This window comes from Pseudoliparis swirei, chromosome 18 (assembly GCF_029220125.1).
Source record: "Pseudoliparis swirei isolate HS2019 ecotype Mariana Trench chromosome 18, NWPU_hadal_v1, whole genome shotgun sequence".
Classification (NCBI taxonomy): Eukaryota; Metazoa; Chordata; class Actinopteri; order Perciformes; family Liparidae; genus Pseudoliparis; species Pseudoliparis swirei.
The window spans coordinates 6,933,447-6,950,477 of NC_079405.1; the positions used below are offsets into that span (position 1 = coordinate 6,933,447).

General features: G+C 43.5%; 1 protein-coding gene across 12 annotated transcripts in view; it reads right to left on the reverse strand.

Annotated features, from left to right (window-relative positions):
* The window catches only part of nav1b (neuron navigator 1b), a 70,682-nt gene that overhangs the window by 9,324 nt on the left and 44,327 nt on the right, over positions 1-17,031 (reverse strand). For 4 of the 12 annotated variants that reach the window (XM_056437502.1, XM_056437503.1, XM_056437511.1 and 1 more), the window contains 13 exons: positions 16,460-16,610; positions 14,676-14,979; positions 12,889-13,621; positions 12,114-12,530; positions 11,195-11,236; positions 10,940-11,100; positions 10,242-10,415; positions 9,607-9,659; positions 8,607-8,684; positions 6,858-6,941; positions 6,185-6,317; positions 5,961-6,082; positions 4,715-4,884 (listed from right to left, as the gene is read on the reverse strand). In XM_056437502.1, coding sequence (XP_056293477.1) covers positions 4,715-4,884; positions 5,961-6,082; positions 6,185-6,317; positions 6,858-6,941; positions 8,607-8,684; positions 9,607-9,659; positions 10,242-10,415; positions 10,940-11,100; positions 11,195-11,236; positions 12,114-12,530; positions 12,889-13,621; positions 14,676-14,979; positions 16,460-16,610 — 2,622 coding nt within the window. The remainder of the gene's footprint in view (positions 1-4,714; positions 4,885-5,960; positions 6,083-6,184; positions 6,318-6,857; positions 6,942-8,606; positions 8,685-9,606; positions 9,660-10,241; positions 10,416-10,939; positions 11,101-11,194; positions 11,237-12,113; positions 12,531-12,888; positions 13,622-14,675; positions 14,980-16,459; positions 16,611-17,031) is intronic. The other 8 variants (XM_056437512.1, XM_056437513.1, XM_056437505.1 and 5 more) reach the window with 6 other exon arrangements.

Here is a 17,031-nt window from a genome sequence, read left to right on the forward strand (position 1 = left end):
AAACTAAAGGATCACTAGACAGACAGCTACTACACTAAAGGATCACTAGACAGACAGCTACTAAACTAAAGGATCACTAGACAGACAGCTACTAAACTAAAGGATCACTAGACAGACAGATACTAAACTAAAGGATCACTAGACAGACAGCTACTAAACTAAAGGATCACTAGACAGACAGCTACTAAACTAAAGGGTCACTAGACAGACAGCTACTAAACTAAAGGATCACTAGACAGACAGCTACTAAACTAAAGGGTCACTAGACAGACAGCTACTAAACTAAAGGATCACTAGACAGACATCTACTAAACTAAAGGATCACTAGACAGACAGCTACTACACTAAAGGATCACTAGACAGACAGCTACTAAACTAAAGGATCACTAGACAGACAGCTACTAAACTAAAGGATCACTAGACAGACAGCTACTAAACTAAAGGGTCACAAGACAGCTACTAAACTAAAGGGCCACTAGACAGACAGCTACTAAACTAAAGGGTCACAAGACAGCTACTAAACTAAAGGGTCACTAGACAGACAGATACTAAACTAAAGGATCACTAGACAGACAGCTACTAAACTAAAGGATCACTAGACAGACAGATACTAAACTAAAGGATCACTAGACAGACAGCTACTAAACTAAAGGATCACTAGACAGACAGCTACTAAACTAAAGGATCACTAGACAGACAACTACTAAACTAAAGGATCACTAGACAGACAGCTACTAAACTAAAGGGTCACAAGACAGCTACTAAACTAAAGGGCCACTAGACAGACAGCTACTAAACTAAAGGGTCACAAGACAGCTACTAAACTAAAGGGTCACTAGACAGACATATACTAAACTAAAGGGTCACTAGACAGACAGATACTAAACTAAAGGATCACTAGACAGACAGCTACTTAAACTAAAGGATCACTAGACAGACAGATACTAAACTAAAGGATCACAAGACAGCTACTAAACTAAAGGGTCACTAGACAGACAGATATGAAACTAAAGGATCACTAGACAGACAGATACTAAACTAAAGGGTCACTAGACAGATACTAAACTAAAGGATCACTAGACAGATATTAAACTAAAGGATCACTAGACAGACAGATACGAAACTAAAGGGTCACTAGACAGACAGATAGTAAACTAAAGGATCACTAGACAGACAGATAGTAAACTAAAGGATCACTAGACAGACAGATACTAAACTAAAGGATCACTAGACAGACAGATAGTAAACTAAAGGATCACTAGACAGACAGATACTAAACTAAAGGATCACTAGACAGACAGATACTAAACTAAAGGATCACTAGACAGACAGATACTAAACTAAAGGATCACTAGACAGATACTAAACTAAAGGATCACTAGACAGACAGATACGAAACTAAAGGATCACTAGACAGATACTAAACTAAAGGGTCACTAGACAGACAGATACAAAACTAAAGGGTCACTAGACAGATACTAAACTAAAGGATCACTAGACAGACAGATACTAAACTAAAGGATCACTAGACAGACAGCGACTAAACTAAAGGATCACTAGACAGACAGATACTAAACTAAAGGATCACTAGACAGACAGCTACTAAACTAAAGGATCACTAGACAGACAGCTACTAAACTAAAGGGTCACTAGACAGACAGCTACTAAACTAAAGGATCACTAGACAGACAGCTACTAAACTAAAGGGTCACTAGACAGACAGCTACTACACTAAAGGATCACTAGACAGACAGCTACTAAACTAAAGGATCACTAGACAGACAGCTACTAAACTAAAGGATCACTAGACAGACAGCTACTAAACTAAAGGGTCACAAGACAGCTACTAAACTAAAGGGCCACTAGACAGACAGCTACTAAACTAAAGGATCACTAGACAGACAGCTACTAAACTAAAGGATCACTAGACAGACAGATACTAAACTAAAGGATCACTAGACAGACAGCTACTAAACTAAAGGATCACTAGACAGACAACTACTAAACTAAAGGATCACTAGACAGACAGCTACTAAACTAAAGGGTCACAAGACAGCTGCTAACCTAAAGGGCCACTAGACAGACAGCTACTAAACTAAAGGGTCACAAGACAGCTACTAAACTAAAGGGTCACTAGACAGACAGATACGAAACTAAAGGATCACTAGACAGACAGATACTAAACTAAAGGATCACTAGACAGACAGATACTAAACTAAAGGATCACTAGACAGACAGCTACTAAACTAAAGGGTCACAAGACAGCTACTAAACTAAAGGGCCACTAGACAGACAGCTACTAAACTAAAGGGTCACAAGACAGCTACTAAACTAAAGGGTCACTAGACAGACAGATACGAAACTAAAGGATCACTAGACAGACAGCTACTAAACTAAAGGATCACTAGACAGACAGATACTAAACTAAAGGATCACTAGACAGACAGCTACTAAACTAAAGGATCACTAGACAGACAACTACTAAACTAAAGGATCACTAGACAGACAGCTACTAAACTAAAGGGTCACAAGACAGCTACTAAACTAAAGGGCCACTAGACAGACAGCTACTAAACTAAAGGGTCACAAGACAGCTACTAAACTAAAGGATCACTAGACAGATATTAAACTAAAGGATCACTAGACAGACAGATACGAAACTAAAGGGTCACTAGACAGACAGATAGTAAACTAAAGGATCACTAGACAGACAGATAGTAAACTAAAGGATCACTAGACAGACAGATACTAAACTAAAGGATCACTAGACAGACAGCTACTAAACTAAAGGGTCACTAGACAGACATATACTAAACTAAAGGGTCACTAGACAGACAGATACTAAACTAAAGGATCACTAGACAGACAGCTAATTAAACTAAAGGATCACTAGACAGACAGATACTAAACTAAAGGATCACAAGACAGCTACTAAACTAAAGGGTCACTAGACAGACAGATACGAAACTAAAGGATCACTAGACAGACAGATACTAAACTAAAGGGTCACTAGACAGATGCTAAACTAAAGGATCACTAGACAGATATTAAACTAAAGGATCACTAGACAGACAGATACGAAACTAAAGGGTCACTAGACAGACAGATAGTAAACTAAAGGATCACTAGACAGACAGATAGTAAACTAAAGGATCACTAGACAGACAGATACTAAACTAAAGGATCACTAGACAGACAGCTACTAAACTAAAGGGTCACTAGACAGACAGCTACTAAACTAAAGGATCACTAGACAGACAGCTACTAAACTAAAGGATCACTAGACAGACAGCTACTACACTAAAGGATCACTAGACAGACAGATACTAAACTAAAGGATCACTAGACAGATACTAAACTAAAGGATCACTAGACAGACAGATACGAAACTAAAGGATCACTAGACAGATACTAAACTAAAGGATCACTAGACAGACAGATACTAAACTAAAGGATCACTAGACAGATACTAAACTAAAGGATCACTAGACAGACAGATACGAAACTAAAGGATCACTAGACAGATACTAAACTAAAGGGTCACTAGACAGACAGATACGAAACTAAAGGGTCACTAGACAGATACTAAACTAAAGGATCACTAGACAGACAGATACTAAACTAAAGGATCACTAGACAGACAGATACTAAACTAAAGGATCACTAGACAGACAGATACTAAACTAAAGGATCACTAGACAGATACTAAACTAAAGGATCACTAGACAGACAGATACGAAACTAAAGGGTCACTAGACAGATATTAAACTAAAGGATCACTAGACAGACAGATACGAAACTAAAGGGTCACTAGACAGATACTAAACTAAAGGATCACTAGACAGACAGATACTAAACTTAAGGATCACTAGACAGATACTAAACTAAAGGATCACTAGACAGACAGATACTAAACTAAAGGATCACTAGACAGATACTAAACTAAAGGATCACTAGAAAGACAGATACTAAACTAAAGGATCACTAGACAGATACTAAACTAAAGGATCACTAGACAGACAGATACTAAACTAAAGGATCACTAGACAGACAGATACTAAACTAAAGGATCACTAGACAGACAGATACTAAACTAAAGGATCACTAGACAGATACTAAACTAAAGGATCACTAGACAGACAGATACTAAACTAAAGGATCACTAGACAGACAGATACTAAACTTAAGGATCACTAGACAGATACTAAACTAAAGGATCACTAGACAGACAGATACTAAACTAAAGGATCACTAGACAGATACTAAACTAAAGGATCACTAGAAAGACAGATACTAAACTAAAGGATCACTAGACAGCTACTAAAGAATCATTTCGGTTAATCAACCTGGACCCTGTTCTCACATATTCTTCAAATGTGGGATCAAGCTGCAGACCAGGCTGTGAAGTAATCATATCGAGCAATTTCCACTAAAAGTGCTCATTTGTGCCTCTTGACAACCTCAGATTGTTAGCGTGTGGTCAGTGTCTGACCACATGATGGAAATGACCATACACAGAAATAAGATGTGTTTTCTTGCAGCATTCTTCCTAAATACTGGACCCATTTCAAACAAAGATACAGCAACACGAGTGCAGACCACATCGAGTCTTGTAATAATATAATCTGTATATTCACATACATTGTTGTTCATGAAATCTAATGTATTCTTATGTCATCACGTAATTCTAAGTATTTGCTGTAGAGAGGCGTACCCTGATGATGAAGAGGATTTCATTGACAACTGAGGGTGGTTCCCAAGGTGGTGGACTCGAGGGGAGGAAGGTGCAGAGGATTCTGGGGTGGAAATCTCCTCAATGTCAGCATACGGCCCCGACTGCTTGGAGCCCTTCTTACTGAAGGCCTTGTTGAAGGAGCTGCGTAACTGTACAAAGAAGAAACATGGGACTGAGACGAATGATGGGTCTTAAAACCAAAGTATTAAAAATGTAGCTGCTTCGATCAGATATGACACGTCTTCCACTGTCATCCGCTCCACTTGTCCTCCTTCTATGCATTTAAAAAATAATAATTTTAAACAGTGGACAGTAACATAAGCCTAAAGCTCACTTGGTTTAATGTTTAAAAGGAATTGAAAGAAATAAATAAACCATATATTTTATTTTTTTTAACTGGAGATGTATCAAGCAAAATTAACAGTTTCTGAAAAACATTTTCCATTCAACGTTTTTATCTTCATTGAGCAGTTTGACGTATTCAGTATTATAAAACAAGTTAACTTAAAGTACATGAAGCCTGATTGTGTCATTTAACAGTTTAATATGATCAAATATGCGATAAACTAAAGTGTTTCTGTGTTTTGAGCTTTAAGGAGACGCAGACGACTGAGTTTCAAAACGTTCCACAAGTATGACTCATAAGGTGCATGCAGGCTGGAGGAGGGGGGGGGGTTTGGTTACTGTGGCAACATCACTCACCTCAAAGACCTAAAATAAAAAGCAGGGCAGCATGAAGGAGAGACCAGAGTCATACTTAATAACAGACTTGGAACAAGATGGGACGACGCAAACACACACACATGCAGGAAAGACTACAGCTGCTTCTTCTTTCTTTCTTGATCAAATATAGCCATAATTTCCGTATATCTGTTAAATTGTATTATTCTTCATTTGTATCCTTATTGTTCTTTTTTTTTTTTTTGCATATTGTATTATTTTGCCCAAATTGTTCAGTAAGAACATGGGAGCAACAAAAAAAAAGATCTCTAAACCCTTGAAATTGCAAAATGTGCATTAAAGACCATCACTGAATTCGATGTTGGATGAATTTGACATTTATGAGATAGCCAGACGCGCTGAACTGTTCAATTCAATAACAAAAACGGGTTGATAGCTTCCATAACTTTCCCTATGGATCTGAAGGAAACAACCTGTCTGCTCAGACACACCCAACAATATCCCTAACCAGTGCGACCTCTAGATTCTGCCTGCGTGGTCTCACCCAGCTCTTCTTCTTCTTCTTCTTGGCCTCCTGCTCTTTCAGACTACCGATACTCGAGTGGCTGGTGTTGCTGGTGAGGCTGGAGATGCTTTCGGACGAGTTCTGCCGATTGATCAGCGGTTCTACATCCCAGCAGAAAAGAGAGCGCGTTGATTAACGAGAGGGGAGCTTTTGAAAATCCGACCTTCATCTTTGCTTGGATGCATTTTTATAATATTCTCTACCTTTCGGCTCGATCTCCGGCGTGCTGAGAGCCCCGTGAATGATTTCTTGGGCCTCTGTGCTTTTGACCCTCAGAACCTCGATGGTGTCCTTCAGCTCCGTGAGCTCGGAGTCCTGAAGATGGAACATATCAATCTGTGTAAACAACAGTTTAATGAGACAACAAAGTCCTTCAAACAAAAGATTGTGCAACATGTGGAAATGGATTCGTAAGTCTAGCAGCATGATGGATGCACCTTGCTGGTTTCTAAGTCTGCCGCCTCTTTTTCATGTGAAAATGTTTGTTGTTTTTAACTCTTTTAAGTCTATTATCTGTGTTTTTTATGCGGTGCTTGTGTGAAACTTCTTTACACCTAAATGGGATTATCCTGGCTAAATAAAGGTAAAACATATACAAAATGAGAGGCTCGGGACAATATGGAAATCCCTCTACAGGAAGGTTTGTCACCTGGTAGCAATAAAGAATATTGCTTTATAGTCGATGCTGTTGTATGATAATCGGGCCAAAAGTGTGTCATCATGTATTCATTGAGGGCGAAGAAACACCATTGTGCTTTTATAGAATGATATTCATCGAGTGTTTCTTGAGGTGTCATGGATTTGTTTTCTCGTGCAATCCAATGTCAACGGTCACACGTGTCTCAGTTGGTTTAACAAGTCAATGGTGACACATACCTTTTGGTCCGAGGAGACCGACAGGGTCTGCAGGCGTGCCGTCATCAGCGCCAAGCTCTGTTCAAAAGCTGCTACCAGATTAGCCTTTAGAGGAAGAAGAGAGAGAGAGAGAGAGAGAGAGAAAAAAAAAGAGAGTCAGTCTGCAGCCTCACAGGCTCACAGCACAACAAGCAAATGTCTTTCTCCTTCTGCTGGAAGAGGAGGGAGGGGATGGAGCAGTGGACAGCTGTGGATGATGTCAGGGATGAAATAGGATGTTAGGGTGGTGGTGAGGGAGGGCAGGGGTGTGACCAACCTCATCTAGCATGTTTGACCTTTCGGCCGTGACATCTCACACTCTTTGGGCTGATGATAGCGTGGCCGATTAGAATTCTTCTAAAGTCCTTGGCTGACGCCATCGTAATTAACTTGTTGAGACATTGTGAACTATTCTGCGTGATGTTTTGCTTGAATGTTGTGTCAGATAATCCTCCTTATGGGGCTTTATTTGAGTTGGGTTTAGTTTCTTCCTCTGGCTCCACAGTTTAGAGAGACGGCTCGGGTCTAACAGCCGCGTCGTTGCTCCGGGTCGTCCGAACCGTCATTTATCTGTGTCGTTAATTTGCTCATGTATTTCTTTGGGGTCACACCTCTTGAATAATCGAATACTTTGCGATTCCTTGAATCTGTGTGACTGTTATTGACCCCAAAGGTTAATATGTGTATCTTATTAGCCTTCAAATCGATGAATAGTCAGAAATTGGTGCTGGGAAAATGAATAGACAATAATATTGCTGATATTTATCAAGCAAATGTGCCAAATATAAGTAGAGAGAAAACAACAATGAGTTGCCAACATGCTTCCAGGTCGGTGATGAGGTTTAGCCGTGACACAGCGAGCCCAACGGAGATGCCGTCCACTCAGAATCATGCCGAAGCGTCAGAGAGAGAGAGAGAGAGAGAGAGCGGGCTCTGGAAGCAACAGTTCAACCAACCTGTCCGACCTGCTCCACCCAGAATCCACAGGGGCGGGTCAGCGGGAGGCGGGCAGGTGGAAGAGGCAAGTCCAGCAGTCAGTACGCCCGAGAGCGTAAAAGAGAGAGACAGTGGCGTTAGGCGAGGGCTTAAACTTCTTAAAACGGCAAACATATACACACGCTGCATCCACACACTCAGTATAACAACCCAGGTTAGTTGATAAGCAACGGCAGCGGGTAAAGACTGTGGGTCATACATGTTGTCTATTGGATCGGGGTTGGTGGCGTGAAGGTAAAAGTTGAATGTGATGGAAACAGCCAGACTGAAGCATGTAGAAGCTGCGAGGTGACACTGTATCACGATTAGGGAACTGAAGGATTGTTGCAACAGGGGCGAGATGTGAGTGAAATATGGCACGCCTTCTGTAAGTAAGACCACGGGCTGTTCAGGAGATGAACTTCCCCTTCGTCTCCCGTCATCCTCATACTATCAAAATATCATTCAAGTGTCGGGTCGGTTGGTAGATCCTAGATGTGTCATGATGTCTCCACTCCCTCGGCATCAAGATTCATGCTCCTTTTCCTAAGCGGGCACGGATTCACACCATATCCATCCCACATCTCACCCTCACAGACATGCAGGCCAGATACTAGATACACCTGTATTTTATTTCAGTTTGTGTGGGTTACAAACTCAGTGACCTAGCGAAGGTGTAATTTACATTTTGGATTGATCACAGCGATAAAAACTAAAATATCTTCCAAAAAGATTTTGGTAATGAATCATACATACGTTGGCACTGAGCTGCATGGTCAAGTCGGCAACCTTTTCCTGGGAGGACTCCAGCTCTCGCCTCAACTTGCGGATTTGCTGTGGACCCATTGAAAAGTAAGCCCCAGTACGGACAGTGTTGTACACAAAACCTCGGACTAAAAGAGAATAATTCATAGTTTGATTTGCTAAATATTTTTTTGTTTTAAATGACAAAACAATATATATATATCTATATCTATATATATGTATGTATGTATATATATATATATACATACACACATATTTCTATATATATATATATATACACATATTTCTGTATATATATATATATATATATGAAGGAAAACTAAATAATATTTAATCAATGGATGACAGATTCTTTTTACCACTTTTCTCATGCACTGGGAATTGTATGAGGTCCGAGAATGTATTTATTAAAATGGTAGCATGTCGTGCTATAAGTATATTAGAGATAAAACAAAATGAAGGGAGTTATGAGACCCGGGGACGGAGCAGTGATAGCATCATCTGGTGAATGGACCCGGCTCAACAGCAAATGACGGATGAAGCAGAGAAAAGACATTTTTGAGCTTACCTCCCCTTGTATCCTCTCCTCATTCTAATGAAGGCATGGTGAAAGCAAATGAGCAATAAAAGAGGGACGAGGGAGGAGGCGTTAACTTTAGAGGCAGTGATGATACGAGTGAACTTTTATAGAGAGACGCTAATGCCGACACAGAAACGTGGACGCAGCGTCAGATAGCTGTCCAATCGCAGGACGCCGTACCAGGTCACTAAAGGGCTTGTTACCAACTGGGGACGGCTGGAAGGCCACTTAACAGAACGCATGCCAGATTTTCCTGCACGTTGTCCACGAATGACTTTCAAAAAGCTACTTGATTCTCTCCAAGCTGTCTTAAATGATCACTTTGCTTCTTGAAGACGGGACACGCGTCACAAAGCACTGAACACCAGCAGAAGTAACATGACACTGGACATGTTGGTTGCATCCACTCACCGAGGAATGGTTGGATGAAGTGTTGGACGCCAAAGAGAGCACGGAGCCATGCACTGAAACAGGAAAGGAAGGGATTTTACATATTAAAATACAAAATTGACCCGAGTCCCGCTATCCCCGGAAACAAATAAAATAAATGAAAGCAGGAGCATGAATGACGTCGTTTCTATTGCTGACGACCCTGAAGACAATGTAATACCTCAAACTCACTCAGCTAAGTGAGAACATATCAATGACGCACATTTACAGACATGAGTGAGGATCTGTTGTAAACAAACCTTTGTTATCGCATTTAAATACATTAAGAACTTGGGAGTTTGAGCTAGAAAGTGTATTAAAAAGCCTGCACATTATCGAAAAGTGAAAGCAGGTTTGAATTATTGGTGGGGAGGTTCCTCATTTGTTTACTTTGGGAGCACAGATAGTGCCTTTCAGTCCTCAGTCCATAACTCACTATTAATCTGAAACAAATGCCCCGGGACTCTCTCTGCTCTCCTTGTTCATGAAAACAAACGTCCTTCTGGCATTCTCCTGAACAGATTGCGTGCCGTATGAGTGGACAGCTTCGTTTCATTTGAGGCCACGTTGGGCGACTCCCTAGCACGGGGGGCGGCGGCCCAGCGGAGCAGGCTCACCGTCATCCCCCGGTTCCCGGAAAGACCCGCAGCGCATCATGCTTTTCGGCCGGTCGGCCAGGGACATGCTGCTGCCCAGGGGGGAGGAGCCATAGAGATCGCAGTCCGACTCGCTGGGTGGGCCGATGCTGTTGGAGCGCGAGATCCTCGGGGTGCCGCAGGAAATCGGGGCAACTGTCGGACAAGAGAGATGTTTGGAAGGACAGTGAGTGGCACAGATAAGGCCGTAGGACAGTTCTGTATTCACACACACACACACACACACACCGAGGCTTAGCACGATTATTCTGATGACTCAGTGAAAGGAAACACGACAGTTCCACAACAGTCAAGGAGCTAAATATAGGCTGTGGCTTCCATCTCCAACATAATTCAGACTTTAACTCGAGACTATATGAAAGCAGATGTAGGACCGTTATTTTCACATATAATATAATATATTATATATATATATATATATATATATGATACCATTTTGATAATCACTTTCTTGAGATGACTAGATGTATTATTGCTCTCTAGTGTCAACCTTTTTTCTCACTGTAAAGTCAAAGCTGGACATTCCTCTGAGTGGGAACTTCATGCCGCTGCCCTCCATCATAATCAGCGGTTAGACGGATGGCTTATTAGTTCTCGATTAGTTTCAAGGCGTGGACTGTTTTCAGAACTTGGCATCCCAGCGGAGCGAGCAGACTCACCCACGTTGGTGAGGGGAGCCTTGCCCGAGGAGGGGAGGAGGAGCGAGCGGGTGGGAGACGGCAGCTGGGGGGGGCTCTCGCTCTCGGCCATGCTCACTATGTTGTGGGAGTGGCGTCTCCCCGGTTGGCCGTCGCTGTCCGACAGGCTTGAGCCGTAGCGTCTGAGAAAAGAACATTTAGATTTTTTTTACTTCCAACCACGAAGATGCAGCGCAGCGTCAGATAGATGCTTGGACTGCAATTGTTGTGACGTACTCTAAGCCTTTCTTCGGCAAGGTGTTTCTGTCGGCTTGCAAGCTGTGAAGAAGAGAATAAAACATTGATAATGGAGATTAAACAGTCATTGGGAATACTTCTTATGAAGATGATAGGTTTCTTTTACACTAACAGTACCATAAATGTAAAACTTTTTTTTTCTTTTTCAGAGGACATCTCAAGGGTTTCTCTTCTAATACTTTTTCTCTGACTTGTATCGCTTAAAACTGCCAAAAAGTTATATTTAGAAATATTGTCAGGAAAAGATTCTGACCATCTCCACCTTGTCGGTCAGTTTTTTTTCCGATGGAGTCAGCCCTCCAACTTTTAAATGACACCTTAGAGTTTTCCAATCCCGGAAAAGGCCCATAAAACATGGCTGGCTGTCTGCCAATAAGCGTATAACCCAGAGTCGGATGTCTTCACAGTGAAACAGTGGCTCAACTGCACACCGGTACCAGTATTGGTTCATAAGAAGACGGAAAAAGTGGCTTTTTACTTATATATATATATAGGGGTTAGACGCCTGTCACTCTGATTTCCTCTCATCCTGCTTCTTCAGAGCATACCAGTCCTCTTTTTTTCCATCTCATCTTCAAACCCAGAGCTGTCAGTTGTCACTTTTTATTCAGCGAGATTTATCAGCATATCCTGCGTAGTTTTCCCTTGAAGCAGCAGTTAAAGATCGCAATGTGTCTGCCCCCTGAAACACGACTAGCTTATGGGATTTATTTGGTCATGGTGAAGCTTATTTATATATTTATATATATATTTATTTATATATATATATATATATTTATATATAATATATTAAAATTTATATTTATATTAATATATATTTATTTAATATATATATATATATTTATTTATTTTGCATTTATTGCACACGTTTGATACATCCATGTTAGATATGACTTACCTGTCTGTGAGGTTGAGGGACGTCCTGCTGCCGGCTCCCCAGGTTCCCGCACCACTCTCATCCTTGTCATGCATCTCAGTTCGGACAAACGTCGCACTGGACGGCACGCTCATGTGGAGCGGCAGGGACTCCATGCTGCGGTGCATGCCAGACAGCTTGGGGTAGAGCAGGGGCGATCCGCCGAGACTCAGGCTCTCGCTGGTGTAGGAGCCGGGGGAATCGATGTGGAGCACCGGCGCTGGGCTCATGGTGAGGCGGGAGGAGGTGTGGGACGCAGCGAGGTCCTGCAGCTTGGAGTAAGGGGGGACTTTGGGCGGGAGGTCCTGGAGGGTCACACAGTAATCCAGATTGTTGCAGTTGACCGTGTCCTGGTGGGCCAAGCTGGGTGGACGACCCAGAGACTTAGTGTTCAGCATCCTGGGGATCAGGCAGAAGAAAAAAGACGTTATAATACGGAAATTTAAAAACCCGGTGTGTATACATTCCAGTTTATTTTCACCGGCCGTGTAGAGCAATGCAGATAATTGTGGTTAAAGTTGCCACGGTTTTGACGTATCTGCCTCTAAAGATTCCTGGCATTACAGTTCGACAGAAACATAAATCCAAGGAAACAATGTTCCCATTGAGCTCTGTGGATTAACTGGAGTAACTGGGACACTGTTCAGGGAAAGAGAAAAAGCTCTAGAATGTTGTTTTAGGGTTTCACATTTTGAACCATTTTGTTATGGCTTGATACCTCAGCCCAATGAAACCCTCCCTTTCAAGTCATATTTACATGCGACACCTTGGTGTGGTGGGCGAGGACAGTTCGGGGTATTTGCCGCTGCTGGTCCGTCTCAAGCCGGGCAGCTTCATCGTGGACTCGCCCCCCGTGGACTCTCCCTTCAGAGAGCCACAGTCCAGGTCCGCCTTGGCCTTGGCTCTCTCCTTCTCCTTCTCCCGGTCCGTCATGTTCACCGGGCCTGCGCTCGCTCGATTCGACGTCTTACAGCTACCGGGCTCTTTCATCCGGGGCCCCGTGGAGGACACGGGCACGGCTTTCAGAGTCAACAGACCGGGGTCAATGGGCCGAGCCGCAGAGCGACCGATCACGCTGAACGTGCTGGACTTGGCCGGTCGAGGCAGGCTGCGGTACTGAATGCCGTTTCGGGCGTTGGGCCCCAGGAAGCTCTGCTCGCTGCTGGCATCGAAACTGTTCTTCCGACCCCCCGAGGGCGTCCCTCCTCCCACGGGCTTCATGGGGATGCCAGAAGACCTGGGGATTTTGTCCACAGTCGCAGAGCCACTGGAGATGGTGGCGCCCCCTGCTGTCATCACAGTGGCGGTACCGGTGGCCGTCGGTGGCCTCTTGTAGCCGAAGGAGGCGCCGGCCGCGGGTTTCGCTAAACCTGACGGGGGCTTGCGGTGCTCTCCTTGATGGTCCCTTCCGGCGTCCGAACGGGACCGTTGCAGACTAGCGGTTTTGAGGGAGATCCTGGATTTATCCTGTGGCTTCTCACTTTTAGGTGCTACACAAAGAAAGACATGTCACAGATGAATAACAACAATATGGCAATTGCAATAATAATTGTCTTTGAATGATGATGAGGAGCTGCAAGCACGTCTGGGCTACTGTCTCTGACAAGATACTCAAACACAGACGGATGAATGATGACTGGACCAACAGACAAACCAGGCAACTTGGGCAAAAAAACTAAAGAAAACCACTTAGATGACTGGAGCATACATCAAACACTTTCACATAAAAGCAAATGTGTATATATTCCATCCATTAGAGCTGAGATTACATAAAACATCTGTATTTACTTAGAGAGCAGATGTGTCTCTGTCGTCAAATGTGACTCACCAACCGACTGACTTAAAAGGTAATTATGCTAAATTAAACTTTTTTTTTACCATATCTTAAGACTTATCCAAGTGAAATATTCAATCAAATCAGATCTGTGCGGATCATTAAAGTAAAAGCACATGGCCGGCAAATATGTAGGGACTCAATAAAAAGGGATTTATTTTCTTTCTCCTGCTAAACAGACCTAAGGATGATTACGTATGTTGAAAACTAATATTGAGCCAAGGAAAATAGAAATAAAAGGCAAGAAATGTTGGTATTGGAATTCAATTTCAAATCGTGGCGTGCTTTGTTGGGGATTAAATCAATGCCGTTGCTGCAGATGGCCGACACGGCGTCTGTGCGGGGAGTGTACGTTAAGTAACCGGCTTTCCTCTGAGATAACAGCAGAAACGTAGCCCTGGGCTCGTTTTTAAGGACTGATTTAACGGCGCATTTTTCCTTTGGTATCCTGCGCTACAAATCAAAACCTGGCTCACGCTAAAAGGGGAAGACTTCTGCATTCATCTTGACACCGAGCCGACATCTGCCTTGGCTGCTCTGAAAACAGGCTGTTTTACATCGGGATGCGGCGCACAAAGAGATCATGGACGACATAGATTTAGCCGTTAAAAGCGGCAGAGACAAAGCAAAAAAAGAATACAAAACTAACAGAGAGGAATAGCAGAGAAGAGAGCAGGCTGATGGAAAGAGAATGGACCAGGAGATCTCACCTGCCACTTTCAAAGTGCTCTGAGAGGTATGGGTGATGGGGGAGGTCACGCCGATGGGAGGATTGCGGCCCTTCCTGAAACTGCCCGGAGGACCCAAGCTCTGAGGCTTCCTCAGTTCTCCTTTGCCCGCCGGCTCTTCCCCGAGGCTCGGAGGCTTCTTCCTCCACTTGCTCGGGGCCTCCGTCTTGAGGCTCCCCGTTTCGTAGCTGCTGCAGCTGTCGAGCTTGTGGGGGGCCTTGCCGTCCTCGCTGTACCACGAAAGTCCGCTCTCCACCAGGGAGCGCTTCTCTGCGTCGGTGCGAAGCTGCGGAGAGGGTGGGGGTGGGGGGGGGGGAGGCAGCCATCAGACACGGGCCCGTGTTATCAGTGGAGCTCTCTCTGTAATCTGCGTTTCATCTCAGCTGCATTCCAGTGGGAAGCGGGGAGAGACGGGCCGACGGCAGATTAAAAGCCACAGAGGAGGACAAAGGAAAGAAAACACTCCCCCCCCCACCCCCACCCACCCCCTCCCAAAAAAATAAAGAGTGTGGATTTAACACTTTCAGAGATGAATCAAAAACTAGAAGAAGAATTTTTTTTAAATGATGAGTAGAGGATGGCTTCAGCCTTTATCTTCATAATAAAAGACTGCACAGTCATAGAAAGTGGATCATGTGGTGCGTTGAAGAGGCGGTACTGAGGACGACATTGGGCTTTGTGCTTCTTGGCACCCTATGAATATAAGACAGAGTGTTGGCTCGTTGAGGACCACTAATGTTCATTTCTCCTAAGTGAGCGTGTTGTAAGTCAGCAAAAAGACACAATGTGTTCCTGTGTTTGAGGTACGAATCCCTTCTCTTTCTCTAAAGACGAAATACAAGTTTGATCTATTTAAACATCGCCTCCGGGCATGTTTCAAGACATTTGTGTGCGACATGGGTTTCTTCCCCCACAAAAAAAATTTATTTTGCGTTTTAACGTCCCTTTACTCGGTCCCGTTATTGCACAACTGAGGATAATAACTCTTAACATGCGCGAGTTCAACTTTTAGGGGCACAGAGAGAAACGTTCTACCTTCCGATGAACCTAAAAAAGGAAAACAGACTTCTAGTGTGAAACCCGGCACACACCTCACTCACGGTGCGGGTCAAACATACAAGTGAAGTAACAATAAGCAGAACACATTTTTCAGTGAAAAGAGGCATTAAGGCCCAGTGCAACAACCTTCACACAGTTCACATTACAGTTAAACAGAACTGCAGCAAAGATGGATTACGTTGTCACAGCCCGAGATTCCCTTTAGCTTCATTTTGATGAGAGATGAGGTCTGTGCTGGATTTTTTTGTGGCCTTGTCAAAACAAAAAGTGAAGCATTGAGAAGGCTTCAAGTAAAGGTCTTGGTTTCCCGCAAAAAGATATTCAAACTAGAACGGGCACTCGGTAGAGCGCATACCTTCGCCGCAGCCACATGTTGGCATTAGTTGCATGCCAATTGGATACAAATTGACCGCGCTATGGTAAAAAGAAGATGTTGACCTTTTCATGACCTTGACCTTGACCTTTGACCCAATCGATCCCAAAATCGAATCAAATGGTCCCCGGATAATAACCAATCATCCCACCAAATTTCATGCGATTCGGTTTAATACTGTTTGAGTTATGCGAATAACACACACACATACAAATAAATAAATACACAGCGATCAAAACATAACCTTCCGCAGAATGCGACGGTAATAAAAGCGAGCTGGAAGGGAAGTCCAAAACGCTGTCACGGACTGTTAGGCAACAGTATTTCAGCTCACCATAACAGAGGAGCTGCGTCTGGATCCCAGGGGCGTGGTCGGGAGGGAGTTAAGGGAGGAGCTGACGTTGAACTCCTCCGAACTGAGGTTCTCCGAGCCATCGCCTTCGCCGTCGCTGAGCCCGCTGCTGATGGAGCTGCTCTCGTCCCACCTGGAAAACAAGACGGGATGACCGCTTAGCGAAACGTACACACACATGGCCGCCGCGGCGCGTGTGCAGAGCTGCAGACGTCTGAGGATAAAAGGCCGGCGGGCAGGAGGGAAACGTCCATCTGTCGACAGTAAGCTGCCTCTGGAGGTGGCCACATGCTCACACGAGCAGGTAATTCCAACACGGCCGCAGCTGCTTTGATTCAACCAACATTAAGGCTCCAGACCATATGGTGACCAAAGCCTTCGAGGCCGGATCGTTCCGTATTAATCAAATGAAGGAGGATTTCTTTTCAACCCACTTATTTATATAAACAACTCGTTCCAAAATGTTTCTTACATCAAATAGTTTGGAGTGTGTCCCAGTGGTTGTAATTCATTAACTTGGACAAATCCAGACTCACAGACTTTAAGTTAAGCCA